The sequence below is a fragment of the Montipora capricornis genome, chromosome 13 (assembly GCF_036669925.1).
Source record: "Montipora capricornis isolate CH-2021 chromosome 13, ASM3666992v2, whole genome shotgun sequence".
Taxonomy (NCBI): Eukaryota; Metazoa; Cnidaria; class Anthozoa; order Scleractinia; family Acroporidae; genus Montipora; species Montipora capricornis.
The window spans coordinates 8851512-8874011 of record NC_090895.1 but is presented as its reverse complement, the minus strand read 5'-3'; the positions used below and the strand labels follow the sequence as shown (position 1 = coordinate 8874011).

At 39.2% G+C, this 22500-nt stretch overlaps 2 protein-coding genes and 1 long non-coding RNA gene across 3 annotated transcripts in view; 2 read left to right on the top strand and 1 right to left on the bottom strand.

The window, feature by feature from the left end:
• The window catches only part of LOC138029060 (uncharacterized), an 18100-nt gene extending 3156 nt beyond the window's left edge, over positions 1-14944 (bottom strand). Inside the window, exon 1 of the mRNA XM_068876738.1 lies at positions 14868-14944. The gene's annotated coding sequence lies outside the window, so the exon portion shown is untranslated. The remainder of the gene's footprint in view (positions 1-14867) is intronic.
• Positions 1476-4377, top strand: LOC138030438 (synergin gamma-like). The gene is made up of 4 exons (XM_068878350.1): positions 1476-1623; positions 2363-2419; positions 3142-3233; positions 4141-4377. The coding sequence occupies exons 1-4, from the start codon at positions 1476-1478 to the stop codon at positions 4375-4377; spliced, it is 534 nt and encodes a 177-aa protein (XP_068734451.1).
• Positions 14945-15912: 968 nt separating the features above from the next.
• Positions 15913-22320, top strand: LOC138029497 (uncharacterized). The gene is made up of 4 exons (XR_011127884.1): positions 15913-15981; positions 17791-17879; positions 19473-19646; positions 20062-22320. It is a non-coding gene; the product is annotated as an uncharacterized lncRNA (long non-coding RNA).
• The last annotated feature ends 180 nt before the right edge of the window (positions 22321-22500 follow it).

The following is a 22500-nucleotide window of genomic DNA, read 5'->3' as shown; positions in this document are numbered from 1 at the left end:
TCGTTCCCAGGCTCCTCCCTCTAGAGAGAGAACGAGGCTGGAGAGTTCCTCGAACAGAAATCAAAAATGACCGGTGATTGGTGCGTTTTCAAATTTCTCCGGCGTATTAAAGAAGTGGACTTTAATAGGCGTCAATTCGTCACGCAGCAAGTGTTAAATAACCAATCAAAAGAAAGGAAAAGTGTAAACAAGTATGACAACTTGTGGCACGTGGACTTTTTTATGATTTAACACGAATCTTTCATGGTCCCAAGAAAGTTGAGAGAGTCATTGTTGCCCTGTTTAAATGTTCCCTGCCAAGCATTGCTTCAAAAAATACAATAAAGATAGGCCACCATGCTCGCAAAAGAGAGATGATGGACCAATCTTGCCCATCGCGCGCGTCATTTTATCGCTTTACGTTACATTTTGCGATAGCTGGAAGCAGTGTTTATTGGAGTACTAATACTTGACAAACTCTTGATAGATAGATAGAAAAACTTGTCAATGAGCATATGGAGCAATGGTATTTTTGATATATGGAAAAAATCACACAATTTTAGTCGACATGGACTCAAACCGTTTCTCGAATCGTTCTTGTTTTCTAGTAACAGATAGTTCCAGACACTCATATAACAGATAACTTGAAGGCCAAAGCCACACAATGCTTCATTGCAGGATTATCGCAGTCACACTATTGGACCCTTCTCTACTCTCTAACACCAAGGAAAATCAACTGCAACATATTGTAATTGCTGCAATACGTTGCGGATAATAACAGGAGAGACGCATGAAAAACTGACGTCAGTTTGTTGAGACCACCCATAACGCCGAGCGCAGGGTGCACGGAAACACAATCGCACGATTAGCCGTGTAGAGCTAAGCGTCTAAGAAATTACTTTGAGAACTGGAAGAGTCACGAACGCCTGAGTGATAAAAGCATGTCAAGTCGCCCTCGTTTTTCTCTAGAGATAAAAGAAAGTCTCGGTCCGCACAAAGAATGCTGCAAAGTCTTTCTCGAAAAGACCGTTCGCCACCGCCTACGAATCCACGATAACTCCAGGAAACCTTTTTTAGGAAAACAAGATTTCTTGTTTTAGCTAGAATGCCATTCAAACTGTGAAAAATATACACCTTTTTCTCGATGTCTTCGTGCTCGTCTTGCTTGTGCTCATCCATCTTAACAGGCCAGTCGCAAATTTGGGTGCGAGTTCAGGCTGCGATAGTAACGTGACAGAGATCAAGGCCGTGCTCGTTTCGGTCGTTTCGATTGTGTCGGTTGTTTCGTTTTGGCCGTTTCGTTTCGTTGTCTCGGGTTTTAGTACATGCCCAGTCAATCTGCTTTTTCCTCCTGCTTACTCTCTTCCCCCTTCTCTGTCTTCATTTCTTCCTACTCCTGTTTTCGTTCTCCTCTCTTAGATCTCTCCCCTACTTCAAAGATTTATTAAAATGGCCATAGCATGTAAACTTGTCGCCCATTATTGTTTCTTCAGGACATGGATCAACATGCAAGTGCTCGGAGCCGTTGTCTTAACAGTTGCCTTTTAACGTTAGCAACAGCTACGTTGGCCATTCAGAAAATGGTCGAGCAATCTGTGAAGCAAGAAGTCCTAGAATCCAAGGAAGGAGCTACATATTTTTCAGGTATGCGTGAACTTGTAATGTCTAGTAAGCTTACCTTCAAACTGCTTCAGAGTGTGCCAGGGTATGGGAAGAGCACAACTAATAGGACAGCAAGAAGTCCTAGAATCCAAGACTCCCACGCCGAACACAAGACTTTTTAAATTCCGCGCCAACGATCGCGGCTTTGCCACGAAAAAGAACCCTCTTGTAACTCGCTGGGCTCAAATAATCCCAAATTTGTTCGCATTATGCTCAATGGAAAACTTTCGACTCTAACCAATCCTATAAGATTATCGTTACAGTATTCAATATGAGATCAGTATAGTGGGGGATAAAGAGAAATTTTAAAGAAGCCACGGTTATCATGCCAAGTCACCGTAAGTAAATTCAAAGCTTATACGCACGCACCAGCAACTATTAATGTGTACGCCGCTATTCGCCAATAATTTCAATCGCACGCCGGTAAGTCGCAACATTTTAAAGGCCACGCCGTAGATCTTCGGCGTACCCTACTCTGAATGCACCTTGAGGCTGGAGGTGACCTTGCTTTGATTGATACGGACCCCTCTGCTTTTTCATGTAAATGCCAACTGGTTAGCACGGGAACAACGTGATTTACACAACAAAAGCAGTAAGGTCACAAAACAAGGTTCCCTCCAGCCTCACTGCCAATCAGATGCCAAGTCACTAAACAGACAACTGTAATTAAAGAAATTATTGAAGGATTGCTAATCCAGTCGTGTCAATTCGTATCTTTTAGCCATAGTGGAAATATACAGAGTTACTCTAAGGATAAGAGCATCCATCACTAAATCAGGTATGCTATGGTCAGTACAGGACTTAAGTAATATTGGTAGAAGTAGTATTTGTGTTTCTAAGGCAAGCTAGTCAAGAAAGCCAAGAGAGCGTTTTGATCTGATTTTGATTAAATACAAATTTTGAGAAATTTTACAATATCACCCTCTCACAGTGTCAGAGCTCAACGTTGCAACTACTGGGGTCAGCAATGGAACCCAAGCTTTTTTCAGTATCGACTCATTGTCCATGCTTTTCACTGAAATAGTTTTGCTGGAGACTAAATCTGAAAAAGTAGGGGCTAGGTGACCCCAAGATTCAGTTTTCCTGAAAGTTGAAGAAAGCCTGTAGCTTTCCAAACAGCGTTTGTGATTGGCTCAGCAAACAATAGATAAATGAATCAAACAATGCCCCCAGCGCTTTAAACAATAGGAGCTACAGGATGAGAGAACGAATCAAAATACAGGTCTGGAAGAGGTACGGGACTACTCGAGAGAGAGAAAGTTGAGCCTTGAGTGTAAATCCTTTATAACTGTATTTGTAATCACACAATAAATTACATAATTGGTGACCTCAATAGACTATTCAGCAGTTATGGCTTAGGAACAGTTTAATCCCTAGTTAATGTTAATCATAACACTTCATCACTAACTACTGCAATGGATATGTCTTGTGAGTTGTTATCTTTCAAATATGTGACATTTTGCTCAAATACTCAATTTTTTACATTTGCCCACTTTCCAGCGCCAAATAACACAAAACTCATAAATATCCAACAAGAAATAGAGAGCACATGGAAAAACATTGCAAATTTTCTATCTGGATCAGCTATTATGGTAAGTTTAATCTCTAAATTGAGGAAACAACAGACTTGGCTTTTAACCATCAGAGCCGGTGTGCTTAATAATGTCTTACTCCAGAGACTTTTGCTATAAACTTTTCTGTCCTCATTTATAATGAGGTTTTCTTTGTTCACAAAATTTAGGGAAGCAAAAAGGGGAAGTTACTTTCATTGAAAAGACGGGGAAGATCGAGTGTCCAAAATCTTCAAATCCTTGCGTAGTCATCCCGGGGGGGGGGGGGGGGGAGGGAAACACCCTATAATGGCCTATACGAGGAGGCTCCGCCCGAAAGGGGTACCTTTTTCAGGCTTCAGGTACATAGAAGGGTAGGGATTTCACAAGTTGAGGTATATAAGAGGGCAGGGAAATCGGTCATTTAGGTATTTAAAAGGGCCTTTAATTATAATATTTCGAATAGATGCCCCTTAATAGCTGTATCTGTTTATTTATTAAGTACTACATGAAATTGAGAACAAGACTTCCAAAAGTAGGTACTTGTGTGAAAGGGGTACCTTTTTGTAATAAATGGTATATAAAAGGGGTACCTTTTTGTAATAAATGGTATATAAAAGGGTAAGGGGTTGGACCTCGAGGCAGAGCCTCCCCGTATAAAGCTTTCTTAAGTACCCCCCCCCCCCCCGAGTAGTCATAGTATTTCCCACGAGTACTGTCATAGTTGTGCACGTACAATTGATGCATGTCGATGCCCGACACTGCAGCAGTACTTTTGCAGTAAAACACGCACAAATAACAATTACAGCATTAGCTCAAACATCCTAAGGGGTTCCGTCCATCGCAGGTCACCTATTGCCGTATTTCTGAGTTTGTCTCCAGTTCTATGTACACTGTAATTCCAGACTAACTTTATGATTTCTGTCTTCCTCTCCGGTTCATTTGTTAGCCATCACAGAGAAGTCTGGACTTCACGACACATCACGTGTCAGCCACTGAAGATGGTAGTGTAGCGTGCGGAATTTGTTTGTTGAACGTTGACAAGAGTACATCAGGGACATCAAAACAGGCTGATGGCAAACTCATGTATGGTGGCCGACAGTATCACAGCACCTGCGCAAACTTCTGGTGTAACAGAGTGGACTCTGTACTCCCTTCCTTGTTGCCAATTGACAGTTTAATATAACGAATACTTACTCCAAATTTTTTTTAAACTACATAGCGTCAGTGCGCAACAAAATAAATTTGTATACTTGCATAATAAACTAAATGCGTCAAAAGGGTATTGTTATCACCAGTGAAGCTGCATCTGTCATTCCTGTGTTAACCTGAGTTTTGGGTTTACCTCAGTGTAAAAAGCTGTGACATTTTTGTTTGTCTTGTAGCTATTGTTAGGGTTAGGGTTTGTTATATTGATTTCTTTATTTTCTTTGTTTTACGTCATTTGTGAGTGTCACAGGTTTTTAGACCGGGAATGAGCCGACTTCGCACACTGAGTAGTGAAAGATGGCAAGACGGAGTGAAGCAGGGAAATAAATAAAAAAAAGATTTGGCAGAGATTTAAAACAATGTTTATCAAAAATGTATTAAAAAAACGTTCACCGGCTATATAAAGTTAAAGACTTTAGAGCTTTCGTTTGTCAGACTTCAGCTTCGACGGCCGACAACTCTTAACGATATTGGCCTGTGAACGTTTTTTTAATAGATTTTTAATCTTTTGTTCTTGTTATGGTACTTTAATTTTTAAAATATTACTATCAAATATAATTAGTTTAGTTTAGTTAAGTTTAGTTAAAATGACTGCTCTAATATAATACAAACTGTTCGACTTAATCAATAATATATATTTGGAAAGATACAACTTATAAATAGTTTAACCACGAATTTATCATTTGTTGTCGAACTTCTATCCTCTATAGAGTCGTTACGACACTAAACAGGCAAAACACTATCTATTCTATAAGAAGACTAGATGTCTGACTAGCTTCTGGCTATTTTTCCTTGGTATACTTTTCGAGATTCCTTTGTATGTATTTAGTTTCTCCTGTTATTCAAGTTTGTTTCCATACAGTTGCTAATTATTTCTCGAAAACAATGAAGAACAGAGCAAACTACAAAAACTGCTGGGAGATATTTTCATTCTTGTTACTGCTTTTTTCTTCTGGTCTTTTTAAAATTGATAATGGTAAACTAACAATTTAACTCCAACAACCAGCTCTGCTGTTTCACCATGTAGAGATACGTACCCCACCAAGTTTGAATAAAATTAGAGAGTGCGGCTTTCCAGCCAATACGAGTGTGTATTATTGGCAGAGAAGTGATATAAGAGAAGGGAAGATGAAGTTCGCATGTGATGTAGGGTAGCTTATGGTCGCTTACAGCGAACTCACAGTGACCAGCTCCCAGTTTGCTTGATATATCAGTTGTTAGTATACAGCTGTTTCGAGAAAGGTTGTCCAAAAGAAGCATAAAAGCGTACGCGACAATGCCGAAAGGCATTGTGGTAAACTGTCAGTTTGAGTCAACGAAAACATGACCGCAATGCTATCGAAAACGTCAGCTACATGCTCACGCTTTGTTACTGACATCGAGATACAAGTGAGTTTCAAAATTCAGTCAAATGATCCAGACCATGAATTAGTAACAGTGGGTTAGGATTCACAGAGAAAGTATGATTCTGACGACTTTAAACTTACTTATTTTATGTCATACTTTGCAGAGAAAGTCGGAGAACTGTACCAGAAATCGTGATGCACGTGCAGAGCCATCGCTAATGAACCCTTTGTTTTGGTAGCGTGATAGCGAGAGAGAGAGAGTTTCATTTTATAACCCTGTGCGTGCTGCCACTTCATCTACGCTATATCCTAAGAACTCTTTAATCCAAATAGTTCGCTACCGTAGGTCTTCACTAGACGGTCGTGGCATCTTCGATTCTGGGCGTTCACTACAAATTGAGTTTATTTTATTGAATATCTCCCATACTACCTTTCGGCATTGTCGCGAACGCTCTTACCCTTCTTTTGGACAACCTTTCCCGAAAAAGCTGTATATTTAATAGGTATATACTAAAACAGTGGATAGTGTTAAACGCTCGCGCTGATTGGCTCGTCAAACTCCGAATATCCTGTGCTATTTACCTCCGAGCAACTCAAGAGAAAATGGCGTCCCGTTTCCGGCCGTGACAAGTGAACAAATCATCCAAATTATTTTTTTTGTGGTGTATATTATCTCACTGTTTTAGTATATACTCAAACAACTATTCACCTCAGTGTCGGTGGCAGTGTCCACCGCTAGCCACCTCCACTTCGGCGAATAGTTGTTAAAAATCTACTAGCGTTCTATCACGAATGCCGTTCTCTGATTGGCTACGCTACCCACCATCTATTTAACAATTAGACTACGAGCCCGAGTTTTCTACGAGCAGATAGTCAACGATGCGCAGCCAAGTTGACTATCGCTCGTAGAAAACGAGGGCGAGTAGTCTAAATTGTTTTAGTATAAATTTAACGTAGTCTCATTGCAGAAAAAGAAAAAAAAGTCAAGTATCGCGTAGAAAAGAACTGTTTTATTATGTTACATCAGGTTCAAACGTGACGCGCGATGTGCACTGATGCGTAACTGTTGACTATCAGCAAATAGTCGACGGTAAAATAGCCAATCAAATTCACAGATTCACAATAGACTACGGTAAATTTATACTAATATGTGATGGACAGTGAGTAGCGTAGCTGTGCGCTAGAGGCCGCTTCTTGGCGTTTTCGAGGTGTCCTAAGAGGATTTAGATAAAGTTTTGAACGATTAGATTTATACTAAAACAATTAAATTATTCGCTCTCGATTTCTATGCGTGATAGTTGACTCGGGCCGCGCCCTCTTCAACTATCAAGCGATAGAAATCTCGAGCTCATAATCTAATTGTTTAGTAGAGCACTGCACTGGTACCGCAGAATCACGGGCTCAAATCCCGTTTAAGCCTGAAATTTTGCCAGGCTTTAATTTTGCAACTGCTTCATTAAGTTTTGTGTTGTGAAGTATATATGAAATAATTCATATTTGTACTGCGGTTGTAGATGAAAGTGAAGAGTGATCATCGCAGTAAATTTTCTGCGATGATCGCTCTTTACTTTTATCTACAACCGCAGTACAAATATAAATAATTTTATATATACTTCACATCACTTCACTGCACGGGAAAATATGAGCTCAATAAATTGACCTCCCTCCCGATGTGTGGCTTCATAGCTCAGTTGGTAGAGCATCGCACCGGTATCGCGTAGGTCACCGGTTCGAATCGCGTTGAAGCCCTGATTTTTTTCAGGCTTCTCCTTTCCAATTGCTTAAATTGGAAATCTGCTGCGATGATAACTCTTCACTTTTAAGTTCTGTGTATTACTGCGATGATTAATCATGTCGTCATTTGTTCTTTTTGTCTTTAGTTCTCAAGATTTTAAACTTGTGCTATCTAAAACCTGTGTGTATGTACAATGAATGAGGAGATTTAACAATACGAAACTCAATGCTACTGTGATCAAAGTTCTAGGTCCAACTCGAAAAACACTCGTGCCAACTTTGATTGAGAAAATAAGTGCTTAATTTATGGGGAAGAGGTTATGTTTTTATACTGTCAGTTCTGCGTTCTTGTTAATTGTCCATTCGGTTGGAAGTCTTTTATTAAGGTTTTCTTTTTTTTGCAATCAGTTTGCTGTCGTGTGGTATTGAACTGACACTCTTCATTCTTTTTGCACCTGCGGACACCAAGACATAAGTGCCGCTTTCATTCTTTAAGTCCTGTGTGATGATACGTAGTTGATGTTCTTCCGATGACGTAGCGTCATGTGAACCGTCGTGCCATGCGACCTTTCGTGTGAATTTCCCGCCATTTTGGTTAAGTAATAAAGTACAAGAAGTGCTTTCGCCTCCTCATATAGTTCGCGGTCATTACATGGTGTCAGAAGTAAACCAAAAACCTCGGAAACATGGCTCTAAGCGGCATCGAATGCCCAGTTATGTAGTGGGACGGCGACAACCCGAAAGAAAACTGGCGGCGTTTCAAGCAACACGTCGAGTTAATGTTTACAGGACCTAATAAATCCAGAACAGAACAGGAGAAATGCAGCTATTTACTCATCTGTGTCGGTCAGAAAGGAAGGGATATCTACAACACGTGGTCTGACATTTCTGACGATGACCGTAAGAAATTAGGAACATACTATAAACGTTTTGAGAATCACGTAAGTCCCAAAGCAAATCCTGTTTTCGCCAGATTCAAATTCTACAGTCGCGTCCAAGAATCATCGGAAACAGCAGAGAAATTCATCACGGCATTACGAATTCTAGCCCAGGATTATGATTTCAAAGACCCAGAAGAAATGATTCGAGACCGAATAGTCTTCGGAACGAACTCACTCAAAGTCAGAGAAAAGTTATCTCAAAGGGAGCCAAGCTAACGCTGGATAAAGCTATTGAAATTGCAAGGTCACACGAATCCTCTCAAGCCCAGCTCACAGCCATGGCAGCGGAAACTGCAGATGGGTCCATGCACTTAGTACAGAAGCGAAACCAAGAGAAAGAGACACAGCATGCCCAACACCCAAACCACCCTCCATCACATCAAGTATCTCCACCTTTCAAGCCTCCCAGGAGAATGAGAACTTGCGGGAACTGTGGTCGCGCCCACAACGCATCAGCCAAATGCCCAGCACATGGCAAGACATGCCTCTACAGTAAGAAATTAAACCACTTTGCAGAAGTCTGTCAATCCAAGGCCCGCAGACAACGGACTCACGCCATAGAAGATTTAAGAGATTCCACTGCAGAAATATCCAACGAATCCATTGTATTCGAATCAGTCACCATAGCAAATTTAACACACGGGTCAGCTGAGTCTAGTCGAGATGAAGTATTTGTATCCATTCAGGTAAACCTGGCGCGGGGCAATAACAGGAAGAACACCCTAAGAGCCAAACTTGACACTGGGGCCCAGGGCAACATACTACCCATGAGACTTTACAGTGAGATGTTCCCACATCAAATAGACAACAATGGTAAACTCAAACCCAATGCACTGCTGTCCTCGAATGTTGTGGTCACTGCCTATAGAGGCTCGCAAATTAAACACCATGGCATAGTCACCATACCCTGCACTTACGGGAAAGAGAGCACACTGGCACCCTTTTACGTCGCTGGCATCTCAGTTCCTGCAATCATTGGCCTCCCAACCTCCACTGACCTGAATCTGCTACAGTTTAATTGTGCTATACAGGCACAACATCCCCACACCAGCAGTCATGGATGCCTAAAGGACAAGACTCTGGAACAAGCCAAAGAAACCCCCTCGATAAAAGACAAGCAAGATTTGATTAAACAATACCCTGAGTGTTTCAATGGCATCGGGAAGTTTCAAGGGGAGTACCATATTACAGTCGACCACAATGTTCCACCAGTGATTCATCCTCCACGACGCGTGCCAGTCAGCCTCAAAGACGACATCAAAAGTGAATTGGATGATATGGTCAAGAACGACATCATCACAAAACTTGAAGAAGGTGAACCCACACCCTGGGTTAACAGTCTTGTCTACCGACGGAAACAAAATGGGAGGTTGAGACTTCGCTTAGACCCCAAATATCTCAACGCAGCAATCCAGAGAGAACACCATGTTACCCCCACGTTAGAAGAGATCCTACTCAAATTGACCTGAGCTACAGTTTTCTCCGTTGTTGATGCTAAGTGCGGGTACTGGAACGTTGTTCTTGACAAGGAGTCGAGTTACCTCGCCACGTTACACTCCCCTTTCGGTAGATACACATTCAACTGCATGCCCTTTGGGATGAAAATGTGTCATCTTTCAGACCAAAATTGACCAAACATTTGAGGGGTGCGAAGGCGTGGCAGGAATTGCAGACGACATCGTAGTTTTTGGAAAAACTGGTGAAGAGCATGACCGAAACATGCATGGTATGCTAAGACGTTGCCTGAAACTGAACCCTGATAAATTTTTGTAAAGCAGGAGAAAATCAGATTTTATGGCGTTGTCTGTAGCCAAGATGGGATCCAGCCAGACCCAAAAAAAATCTCAGCACTGAAACAAATGTCAGCTCCAACCAGCCGCCAAGAACTACAGACCTTCTTAGGTCTGGCAAACTACATGGGTCAATTTGCCTGGAGCCTAGCACACCAAGAAGCCTACAACAAGATCAAGGACTCCATCAGTAGTGAAGTCACTCTAACCTACGTTGATCCAAAGAAGGAGATCACCTTACAAGTTGACGCTTCGCTGATAGGTCTGGGCGCCGTACTCTTACAGGATAACAAGCCTGTTGCTTTCGCGAGCAAAGCAGGCTCACTGATGTGGAAACAAGATATGCAAAAATTGAACGAAAACTGCTTGCTGTGGTGTACGGGTGTGAGAAGTTTCACACTTACCTGTTTGGCCACAGTTTCACAGTCAACACTGACCACAAGCCCCTCTAGAGTATTCACCTAAAACACTAGACAGCTGCACCCCCGCGTCTTCAAAGGATGCTATTGAGACTGCAGCCATATGACCTTGTCATCCGTTACCAACCAGGTAAGAGCATCGAGATCGCAGATGCGCTCTCCAGGTTATCACCAGAAGAAACAAAAGCCATCCCTGGGATGAATGTCCAAGTGCACGACATCCACCCTCAATTCAGTGAGAGCATTTTGCAGAGAATTAGGCAACAAACCGCGTCAGATCCAGAGCTCAATGCACTGAAGGAAGCGATCCACTCTGGTTGGCCGCCGACCATCCAGCAAGTCCCAGTGCCCTTAAAACCTTATTGGCCCTTTCGCAATGAGTTCGCTGTAGAAGATGGGATAGCCATGAAGAGTCACCGCATCATTATCCCCACTGTGCTACAGAAGGAAATCTTGACAAAGTTCCATGCAGCACACCAAGGAATTGAGAAGACAAAGCTCAGAGCTAGGACCTCTGTATACTGGAGAGGGCTAAACAAAGACATAGATGAGATAACCAAGACATGTAGCATTTGCCAGGAGTTGCACCCAAGCCAGCAAAAAGAGCCCCTGATCCTCACAGAGGTGCCGCCAAGGGCATGGCACACCATTGGTACAGACCTCTTTACCTTAGAGAGTTCAGAGTACCTAGTAGTTTCTGATTATTACTCAAAGTATCCATTCGTCAGGCAGATACCAAGGGGACAAAATAACAGCCTGTTGCGGGTTCGAATGTTTTTAGTGGTAGGTATAGTTTGTAGTCTACTCAGAACACAGGGATCTTGGAAACACAACAGGATATTTATTCCACACTAACGCAGTATTTCCACACAGGACTTCTCAACAAGCACACGCTAGGCTTGTAACTACTCTTGACTTTAAACACACGGCCTCTTGCCAAATATCCACGTAACCTCTGTTACACTTCAGAAACACGACCTCTGTCGATTACACGCGACCTTCGTCACATTTCAGTAAACACTACTATAAGACTCCTGGGAAATAAAAACCTCAAACACTCCTGGGATAAAAACCATCTAAACACTACACCGATTTACTTATATACTTTACAGCAAAGCGTTCTAGAACCTTCCGGCTATACTAAATAAAGCATCATTACAATATAAACTATTTACAGCAGCAGACGTAAACGACTAAAATAAATTGCTTAGTCACCGTGACAAGGCTAATTAAATATGCACGAAACTTCTAGATCAAATTAGCATACACTCGAATGTTCCAAGTGACGCAAGTCACGCCACAATTTTTCGTAACACAGCCACACAGTAATCAAAATGCTGAGACAGATTTTCAGCGAGCAGGGCATTCCCAAGGTAGTAATATCCGATAATGGGCCCCACTACAGTGGGCAAGCATGCCATGATTTTGCAAGAGAAGTGGGTTTCCAGCATGTGGCAAGCTCCCCACACTATCCGCGTAGCAATGGTTTTATTGAGAGCCAAGTGAAATCAGTTAAAGCTGCTCTTCTCAAAGCGAAAACCACCCACAGCGACCCTGACATGGCCCTCCTGTGCCTTAGAACCACACCCATTGATCACAGGCTACCATCACCTGCTGAACTACTTCTTGGTCGAGCAATCCAGGACAACCTCCCGAAGAAAATCCCCAGAGACGCCTTAAATGAAGTAGTCGCCCCCAGACTAGAGGAGAGGCAGGAGATGCAAAAATTCTACCATGAAAGGTCCGCGAGGCAACTCCCTACACTAACACCAGGGCAAAGAGTAAGCATCCGGGATCAATCGACACTGAAATGGAAACCAGCCGAATTGAGGGAAAAGCTTGCAGGAGTCCTCCGGTCATATACTGTGTCAACCCCAACTGGAAGAGAGCTGAGGCGCACTAGAACCCATATACGTCTTGCCCCCCGCACCCCCCCCCCCCCCCCTCCCCAGAGCAACATAGAAGTCAAACCAGATACAGAAGAGCAAACTGTGGTACAAGCTAGCACCAACCCAACTGTTGTGATTTCAGTTCCCTTTGAGAATAAAGCTGCCGCACTCACAGGCCATTATGTAACTCGGAGTGGCAGGATTAGCAAGTCCCTGGAAAGGCTAGACATATAACTTGCTCTTTTGTTGAACAATGCTGATCTACTAACAAAGAACTTTTGTTGTTGACTTATAGTTATGTTCCTTTGTTCAGTTTGGTTCTTATTTTGTTTGCTGTTGTAACTCACTTCACCAGGAGGAGAGGGATGTGATGATACGCAGTTAATGTTCTTCCGATGACGTAACATCATGTGAACCGTCGTGCCATGCGACCTTTCGTGTGAATTTCCCGCCATGTTGGTTAAGTAATAAAGTACGAGTGCTTTCGCCTCCTCATATAGTTCGCAGCCATTACATCCTGGAATTTGTATCCGCTCTGAAAGTAATAGAAGATGGGGGAGGGTTGTGGGTTATACGCGGCAGTGTACAGCTGTTCGAAATAGCAGGGGTTCAATATAACAAATAGTAAATGACTGAAGGAGAAGTTTAAAGGAAATGGTTTTGAGTTCGACATAAACGAGTTCGAACTAGCGGGTTAGAACTCTGTCTTTTACCTGCAGTAGATTTTCGGAGTTTATATGAACTAAAAAAAAACGTCCATGAAAACAAGACGTTTCTTAGACTTACCTCAAGTCGAGCTCGCGAGTTTCGGGCTTGGTGAGCTGCCAGGTTTTAGGTCGCGAAGTGAAGAAACAAAACGAGGATTTTTATGAAAGTATAGAAGTTTTTCAGTAAACTGTTTCTCGATTTACCTTGTTTGATCAGTTTGCATTAGTAATAGCACCCGTTTCATTCACATTTTTTGAAAGCGAAGACATGCTACTTTCACTCTGGAATTTGCATCCACAGTGAAAATAATAGAAGTTTTCATAGGCCTTAAGAAGTTCCTCTCTATTGTGTTAGAGTTGCAATTTTTTTCCCCGAAAACCCAAAGTCGGATCCTTATAAAGTAATGTTTGTGATCTGGTTACCTGTCTTTTATCCAATGTTTGATATTTTCCCATCAGAAATCGGCGGCGACCCTCATTTTATGGCTAGTTCAAAAACAGGGAACTGGAGGAATGGAACAACGGGGAATGAGGAACGGGGAACAAGAAATCTCTAAAATGGAGAATCTCTAAAAGGGGAATCTCTAAAACGGGGAATCTTTAAAAGGGGCAATCTTTAAAAGGGGGATTCTCTAAAATGAAGAATCTCTAAAATGGGAAACTCTAAAACGGGGAATCTCTAAAAGGGGAAATCTCTAAAATAGGGAATCTCTAAAACGGTTAATCTCTAAAACGGGGAATCTCTGAAATGAGTAATCTCCAAAACGGGGAATCTCACGACCCTCAGTTTATGGCTAGTTCAAAAACAGGGAATGGAAAATGGAGCAACGGAGAACGGGGAATGAGGAACGGGGAACAAGAAATCTCTGAAATGGGGAATCTTTAAAAGGGGGAATCTCTAAAACGGGGAATATCTAAAATCTCTAAAAGAGGGAATCAAAGTCTTATCAAATGATTCTGCGGTAAGTAACTGGAGGTAATGGTAACTACTGAAATGACCAGATCACGGTATGTGAGGTAATCCTTAATAGAACTGCATATGACAATGGTTTATTTAGTATAATCAGCATTCTTATACTAGTCAGTCTTTGACGCCCATTTTCTCCTCGAACCTAACCCTAATAAGTTACTAATCGCAGAGCATTAACAGGGTAGCATTATTGAAATTATCCCTTTATTTTGACAATAATTTGCTAAATCACTTTTTCAGTGATTTTTTCATAAATTCTTAAATTGCTTCTGGATCACCACAGTGAGATTAAATTGATTAAATTTTAAAAGAAAAAGGAACCACACTTAACTATTACGAAGTTCTTTTAAGATACAAGAGGAGAACTTGAAAATGTCGGCCTGACATTTTCAAGTTAGCATTCATTTTAATCTTAAACACTCTCAAGAATATCTTTTTTCTGATTTTTCTGGTTCTTATTTTTTATTTGCTATAGGTAAACAGGTCAATTAATGTTTAGCTGACATAGTTTTGAAAGCCATGCAAAGAAAAACAAGACTTGCTTTTTTTGATAGATAATAATTAATTAATACATTGTGTTTAATTTTCTAGATGTACTGTATTTTACAATGAAATTTCAAAAGTTGTTGCAATGTTGAAATATCACTTTAAATTAGCATTACCATACTCACCCTGGACAAATAACCAACCATGGTCATTCTTCGTGTTGAAAGGTAGCAGTGGGATAATCTGACAGCAACAAGATCATGAATGGTAAAGATAACCAAGCCATTGAACGACTTCCAGTAACTAAGGGAACAAAGGTCGCTTATCATGTGACTTCAAGAACCAATGAAAGCGAGCGTTTTGATAGGTGATGTCATTTTACAATCTGGCATGACGCGACATCGTTCACGTGGATATTTATGATAGAGTGAAAACACATTTTTTTTCCATTTCTCTGACCATTGTGTTGTGTACATTTGCTTTGAGTTTTTGAACCAGGGTGTTCGTTGCAAAAGGCAAAAAGTTGTTGTCTAATCGATCGGACAGACCAGAAAATAAACTCGCGTCGTTAGAATTTCACTTACGCCTTGTGAAGTTCCTTGAGAATGCTCACACTTAGTGTGTGGCGTATTGTTTTACGATAGTGTATGTTCTGTAGAAGCAACTTGAGCTACTAACGAAATCTTTTTCTTGTGTGACCGTTCATAACTGCCGCTCAACATCAAAGGTCTTATTGGTCGCAAATGTTCTTGTTTTTAGCTTTGACCGCTTTTTTGGGAATCTGCTGTGGGAATATAACATTAACTTTTCGAAACGTACTTTGTAAGGCGAAGTAGTATAGGAGTTGGAGGTATGAGATCATTTTTGCAAAAATGCTCTCATACCAATCCAACTTCATACTACTTTACATTTAATGGCTTCCAACTTTCGGTCTCATATTCTTGGAAATCTGTATGTTTTATATTTCTGCGAATCTATGCCGTGGCGAGGCAGAATGGATCCAACGCAAAATTTATTTTGAAACTATATGTTATTTAAAATGCGTGACTATGATTGTGTTACTTCAGGCTGGTATTACTTGTAAGATGTAGACCGGCACTGCTGTGCCGTGACGTCATATAGACTGTGCTTGCGGTAATTGTATGTAGACCGGCGCAGCAGTGCCGTGACGTCAGCAGCCAACTTTTTAGATTTTATAATGTCCGTATGCATAACTTGTCACACCATTGCTGCGAATGTAGCGCTTATCATCAAAGCAAGATAATGACACTTTATTAAGCTCATAGCTTCCAAGTTGATGTAAGTTGCTTCTGATTGTTTTCATGGTGTGATGCATTTGTTTATTATTAAACAGTACGTTTTTATAATTTTCATGAGTGATGTTCTTCTTAATAATATTTTTCTTGATTCCCTTTGCTGTCTTTCCGCCTTTGTCATTGTCTTTCATATATGAATACATTTTTGATCTCAATCCGATGAATTAACGAATTGGAACTCCTGATACTTCGTCTTTGAATTTGCCTATAACTTTTTTATTCTCTTTGTTGAAATATGGACTGTCTTCTGGATAGTCACTGTTGTCGAATTTGTCTTTATCATTCCAAAAGTCTTGGTACACATCACTGGTTTCAATTTCATAGGTAAAGCTGTCTGTGTCTGTGAATAATAATTTCGCTTTGCTGCCGTATTTTTGTTTGATATAATTGTAGTGGAAATCATACATTAGTGTCTTACTAAGATCTAGGATACACATACCCACATATGCCGGCCTGTTTAGGGTTAGTGTTTCTTTGATTTTATGCACTGCCACTAGATTTTCATTAAAGATCTTGCTACTAACATATGTTGGTTTGGCAGCCATTTTTGACAGTCTGTTTTCATCAGTTACTAATCTGACATCTACGCGCTTTCTGATATTTTCCATTGTTTTCCCAAATACACTGTTATTCATAAGCTTGAAGAAGTCTTTCTCAAAAGCATTTTTGGCATTGGTTCTCTTCTGTGTGTTGAAATCAATGTATTCTTTCAACCATGGTGACTGATTGAACTTTAGAACTCGATGGATTTTGGTTATTTTCAAACCGAGATCAGTGTATAATTGCAGGTTTCTGTAATGAATGACATACTTTTCTTTGTTGCATAATGTGGGTATCAGTTTATGAACTAAGCCAGTTGACACTTTGAATTTATTAGCTATTTCTTGGCAATAATTAGAAAGCATATCTTTGTCGACTTTGACCTTTTCGGCTGCTAGCGGATAATCATTATGAAGGTCATGTAGTTCTTTGGGGTATTCTAAGTCTACTTCCAGTATTAAACCTTCATTGCTGTCTTCTTTGTACTTGGCTAGGTCTATCTTATTAATCTGTTTTTCTGTCATCCATTTAAAACCACCATTTGGTAGGTATTGTGACATAGCCCAACCATACAGATTGTTAGCATCTAGATACATTATATACTTTGAGGGCGCCTTCTCATCATACGTTTTCATGTATCTATTATTAGCTTTGCCGTATCGATTTGCTATGTATGATGTACCACCACGCATGCCCTTTTCGATGAATTGAAACATATCAATGTCAGTCATAAGCTCCAATTTAATGTCAGTCATCTTTAACATAGTATCCCAGGAAAGCCCAGGACTGGTAAAATAATGACATGGGTCTAATTTGTAGTATTGCAGGCAGGTCTTTCGGAAGTTTTCAAATACATCTGCTAATAGAAGGATGTCAGACTTGAGATATAAGTCATGGTATTCACCCATATTTTCAAGAGAAAATGCATCCCATACAGTCTGAGCATGTTGATAATCTTTGTCAGTTATATGTTCATCATTCAAGATGCTGTAGAAGTCTTCTTTCGATGGCAGCTTTTCATTGAATTTTTCAAAACTGTCCATAAAGTCATATGGGTATACTCCCTTTTTGCTCATCAAATCAAGTTTTTCGTTTTTGAACGTTTGAGAGGTATATTTTAGATTGTCATAGTTTGGAGTTATGCAGGCTTTATTTATATTTTTACAATTTATGCACTCACCGCACGGAAAGCTGGTTTTATGCTGTATTATCTTGCCTTTATTATTAATATGTCGTTTTATGCACTTGCCAGGGTTACATGTATCGCATTTACCGCATTTAGTAATGTTCTTAACAAGATTTTCTAGACTGGAACTCATAAACTGGAAACTATCAATGAAGGTAAGATGATTGCCAAGCATGAAAGCCATGTATTTCTCCATGTTATTAGGAATTGCATTTATATTCATTTGGCACTTTTCGCCTTTCTTATTCGTGTATGTATGCTTTTTCACTGTCTCACCACGTGGGTATGACTGTCATACCCACGAAGATTGTGAAACATGACTGGTATTTTCTCAGTTATTCGAAAGTTAAGATTGCAATCTTGGTGAGCTGATCCTCTGTATTTACCTGTGATATGGCAATGGTCTCTGACTCTCACATCATTTTCATTGTATTTTTTGTTGCAGATATGACATTCATTAGCTTTTTGAAATTCTTTTTCATCATCTTCAGTCATTCTCAATGGTTTATTGAAATGTTTTTTCATAATCTTCTTGCAGTATTTGACTTCATCCAGCATGGCTTCCATGAATTTGTAAACAGCTTTTTCACCTCTAAAAATTTGTACTGGTTTTGTGTATTTATCATCATATCAACACACAACCTTATATCCATAACCACAGTCTGTGTGTCTCTGATAAGCCTCTGTGTATGATTTATCATCATTGGGTTGGCATCCATGTATTTTTTCAGTTATGGCTTCAAAATCTGCATATATTACAAATGGAACTGGTATTTGTTTGTGGGTATTATTGAATTTTAGTATGTTGTCATCTTTTGTTGGCATTTTAATTGCTTGTGCTCCATTTAATTGGATACAGTTTTCTTTATGATTATTCAACACCCTTTCAGAAGTGAAATGCTGAAGACAATACATGCAAAAATGTTTTCTCTCTTTGTGCTTTGTTATATCATACATGTATTTGTTGAAATCTTTGATTAATACATAGTGCTTGTTTTCATTTTCTGTTATAAGAAGCAGATTCATACAATCTTCATACTTTTCTTTTGATACATAAATGGGATATTTTTGTTTTTCTTCATAACCAAATACATTGATGTTAATTTCATTCTGCTTTTCTATTTTGTTGTACTGTTTGGTAGTCACTGGAAATTCAATTCCTGAATAATTCAAATTTTCAATGAATGCTTTATCTGATTTTTTGATTCTCTGTGGGTATTTGTCTTGAGGATTAAGATGTCTGATGTGGCACCACCTGAAGCATTCATTATCCTTATTTTTAATGTTGATCAATCCTTTTGCACTGTGTTTGAGTTCATTTGGTAATTTGATGTAAGAAGATCCTTTCATTGGCTCGTATTTTACCACATTGATATAATGATTTTCAACAGATTGAATAGTCCAACCAGATCCCTCTGAAATCCAAACTGCAATCTTGTTTAGTATGACTTGTTTTGACAAAGATAAAGCTAGTTCAATTTGTGTGTCATTTGTTATTGTTTGGGGTTGACTGTTGAAATACGCTGTTTTCATAATTTTTTCTTCTCGCCCTAGTTGTTTTTCAAATGTGACCCTCAGTGTTTCAACAAACTTTAGACCTTTCATTGATTTTAATATTTTTTTGATATGGATGGCAACAGCCTTTCTTGTATTTTGCAGTTGCATAAGTGGGTCTTTGCTGTTTTTAATGTTGATTTCATAAGACTTTGTGAACCCTTTTAAAGCTTTGTTCGTTTCTTGTATTATAGTCCTTGGTGCTGGCACTGGTGGTTTGTGACTTTTTAGAACCCGTGCGGGTACTCGTGGCGCGGCCACAGGTTTTCTGGTTCTTGGTGCCGGTACTGGTACGACCTTTTGTTCGTAATCCTGAACCATTTGCCTTACAGTACGACGAGGAGTCGGTATTGGTCTGCGGCGACCAGGTGTTGTACCGTCGTTGGTAATTAATTTTTTTATAATATTTATTAATTCTTGTTTGCTTAGATTTTGAAGTGAACTTCGGTTCATAATATTTATCATATTATTTGCCATTATAATATATGTATAGGAAATAATTCTTTAAGTGAAAATATGGTGCGTTTATAGTTCAACACATACTAGTGTATGTATTTAACTGTCAAAAGAGAAGTGATTATGAATAAATTAATTGCTGCTGTTTTCATGTTTGTCATAAATATAACCCGTACTATATGTGAACGAGTTTTTGAAATGTTTCTTTGTTTTGAGATGATTATGTTTTCCCGCAAGAGTGTAGTTGTGATTATTGTCGCATATTTTGCAATACCATTCTTTGTGCAACATGTAATCGTTTTTTTTTTCGTCTTCTTTCTTCTGCAGTGTAGAATCTTGGATGGCCAACTGGTCTTCGATCTTCCATATTATATTACTATATATTTTTTATTTAAATGTTTTCGTAGTCAGGAAAGAATATTTTGGTTTGTTCGCTGGTTTCATCCAACAGACATTTTTTGACTTTTTCGTCGTCAGTTACACCAGGAAAGAATATTATGGTTTGTTTGCTGATTTCTACAAGAAGTGCCCATGGATCGTCCTTTTTCCAATTTTTGATATCATCGATTCCTCTCATAATAGTTATTTTATGATGTGGTTTGATAAGTTTAAACAAACCTGATTTTTCTAAGTCAGTCAGGAAGCGATGTAATTTTACCAACAAAAATTTTTGTCTTTCTGTCAATTTCTTCATATAACATGACTATATATTTTTTATTTATGTATTATTTCCTGGCCATCTTCTTGGGATTTAAAATACGTTCGTATATTTTGAACTCATACATCAACCATGACATATCCGCATTTATTTGATTGAATGCCTGCTTGATTACCCATCTTTCTTGAATTTTATCGTCCAAAATTTTGCAGTCCAAAAGACGTTTCAAATATGGTAAATCTCTTGTACGAATTTCATGAACGCGTTTAGCATTCTAGCTTATTATGTCGCAAATTTCTTCTGTCGCTAAACGTCTTAGGTCTAATGATTTTACAATCTCGACACCTTTGAAGGTCATATATTTATACATTAAACAGATTCTTCACTGTCTTGTGACGAAACAGATTCTTGCGAACTCTGCCAACTAGAATCTGTTTCTTGACTTTCTTCCGAACATGACCAATCGGAATCTGATGAATGTGAATCTTGAGAGCTCTCATAATAAAACCCAAACTTTTCTTCATTTTCAAACTTGTCCATATAATATAAGTATATATTTTTATTTTTTTATAAGGATTTATACGCGTTTGTTTAACCACAATTCATATGTTTTCAATGTCTTTCAATGGTATCCAACTGTTGAATTCATCACTGTATCCCTTCCATTTTACCAAAGCTTGTTTCTTCTTATAGTCCCTCCGAATTACTTTATCAATACGAAAAATATCCTGTTTAGCTTTCAATAATTCAGGTTCATAAAAACTGCCTTGTATCTCTTCACCTCTGAGATCTTTTAGTTTGTATGTTATTGGATTAGTGTATTGGATCTTATCAACTGTAAACACTTCTTCTGTCCAATTTGGTGTATATCCTTTATCGAACACATTCCGTTTATACTTGGATATTCGAACCTTGTCAACAACCTTAAATTTTGGTTTTTGTTTTAATGTTTCTGCATCACCATATAGATTGAAGTAAACTATACCTTCATTCCTCTTATTAGATGCTTCTGCAGGTGTCATCTTTATGCTTGAATGTTTTGTATTATTATACTGTTTCACTAGTTTGGGTAGCATATTGAGATACATTGTATTACCTTGAACAGTGAACTGTTTCCACATTTTGGATTTAATTGTTCTATTCCACCTTTCGACCACTGAGGATTTCTCCTCATTTTCAGTGGAGTACATATGTATTCCATTTTTCTCTAATAAGTCTTTCAAGTGTTTGTTATAGAACTCTTTACCCTTATCAACCCATAAATACTGTGGTTTTCTACCTTCCTTGAATATTGTTTTAAATGCTTCAGTGACAGATTCGCCTTTTTTATCCTTTAATGGTACAATCCAACCGTATTTGCTGAAAACATCAATAACCATAAGAAGATACCGATAACCTTTATTCCATTTGCTAAACTGTTGCATTTCAACTAGATCACTTGCCCATATTTCATCGATATGGTTACGATTACACGCCGCCAAGTAAAGTTGCGTCTTATGGATGCATGTAATTCATCTGCTAATTTTTCTTGCCAGTTACCCGACGGCTTTTTTCCGTTTTTTGAAACTCCTAGACCTAGTTTCTGCTTTGTATTGATAACATTTCTTGCCAACCAATGCCCCCATTGTCTTTCATTATACGGTACGTTGTCTAAAGCTTGAACCATTTTCCTATCTGCTTTGTTTTTACATTTCCTGTCATCCTTGCAGACGGAATAATCAACATCGTTTTGCATTGCTATTGCATCAGTTTTTCCAGTGGGCATATCATATATTTCCAATATTTGACCAGTTTTTGGGTCATACTTCAGTTGATTTTTCAAATCATTATAAGGTCCTGTGTAATGATGCCCAGGTAGTGTCCATCCGCTTTTTGGTTTTGGCAATTTACCAATAGCTTTGTGAATATCAAGAGCACCACCATCAAGATCTTTTCTGTTTGTTGTGTATTTTTTATTCGGTCTTATCTTCGTCGACAATTGATCGAGAGCTTCAGATCCAACTTTATGTATGAGAGGATTCAATTTTTCTCAAACCATAATCAATTGCTTTTTTTCTGCATTTTGGGTCTCTCATTAATTCGGAACCATAATATCTACCCATTTCAAC

Bases quoted from the DNA above. Each gene is read 5' to 3' on its own strand.
- LOC138030438 (XM_068878350.1), top strand. From the start codon at position 1,476: ATGGATCAACATGCAAGTGCTCGGAGCCGTTGTCTTAACAGTTGCCTT. The intron at 2,420-3,141 runs GTATGCTATGGT...CCCACTTTCCAG, and splicing joins AGCATCCATCACTAAATCAG to CGCCAAATAACACAAAACTC. The intron at 3,234-4,140 runs GTAAGTTTAATC...TTCATTTGTTAG, and splicing joins TATCTGGATCAGCTATTATG to CCATCACAGAGAAGTCTGGA.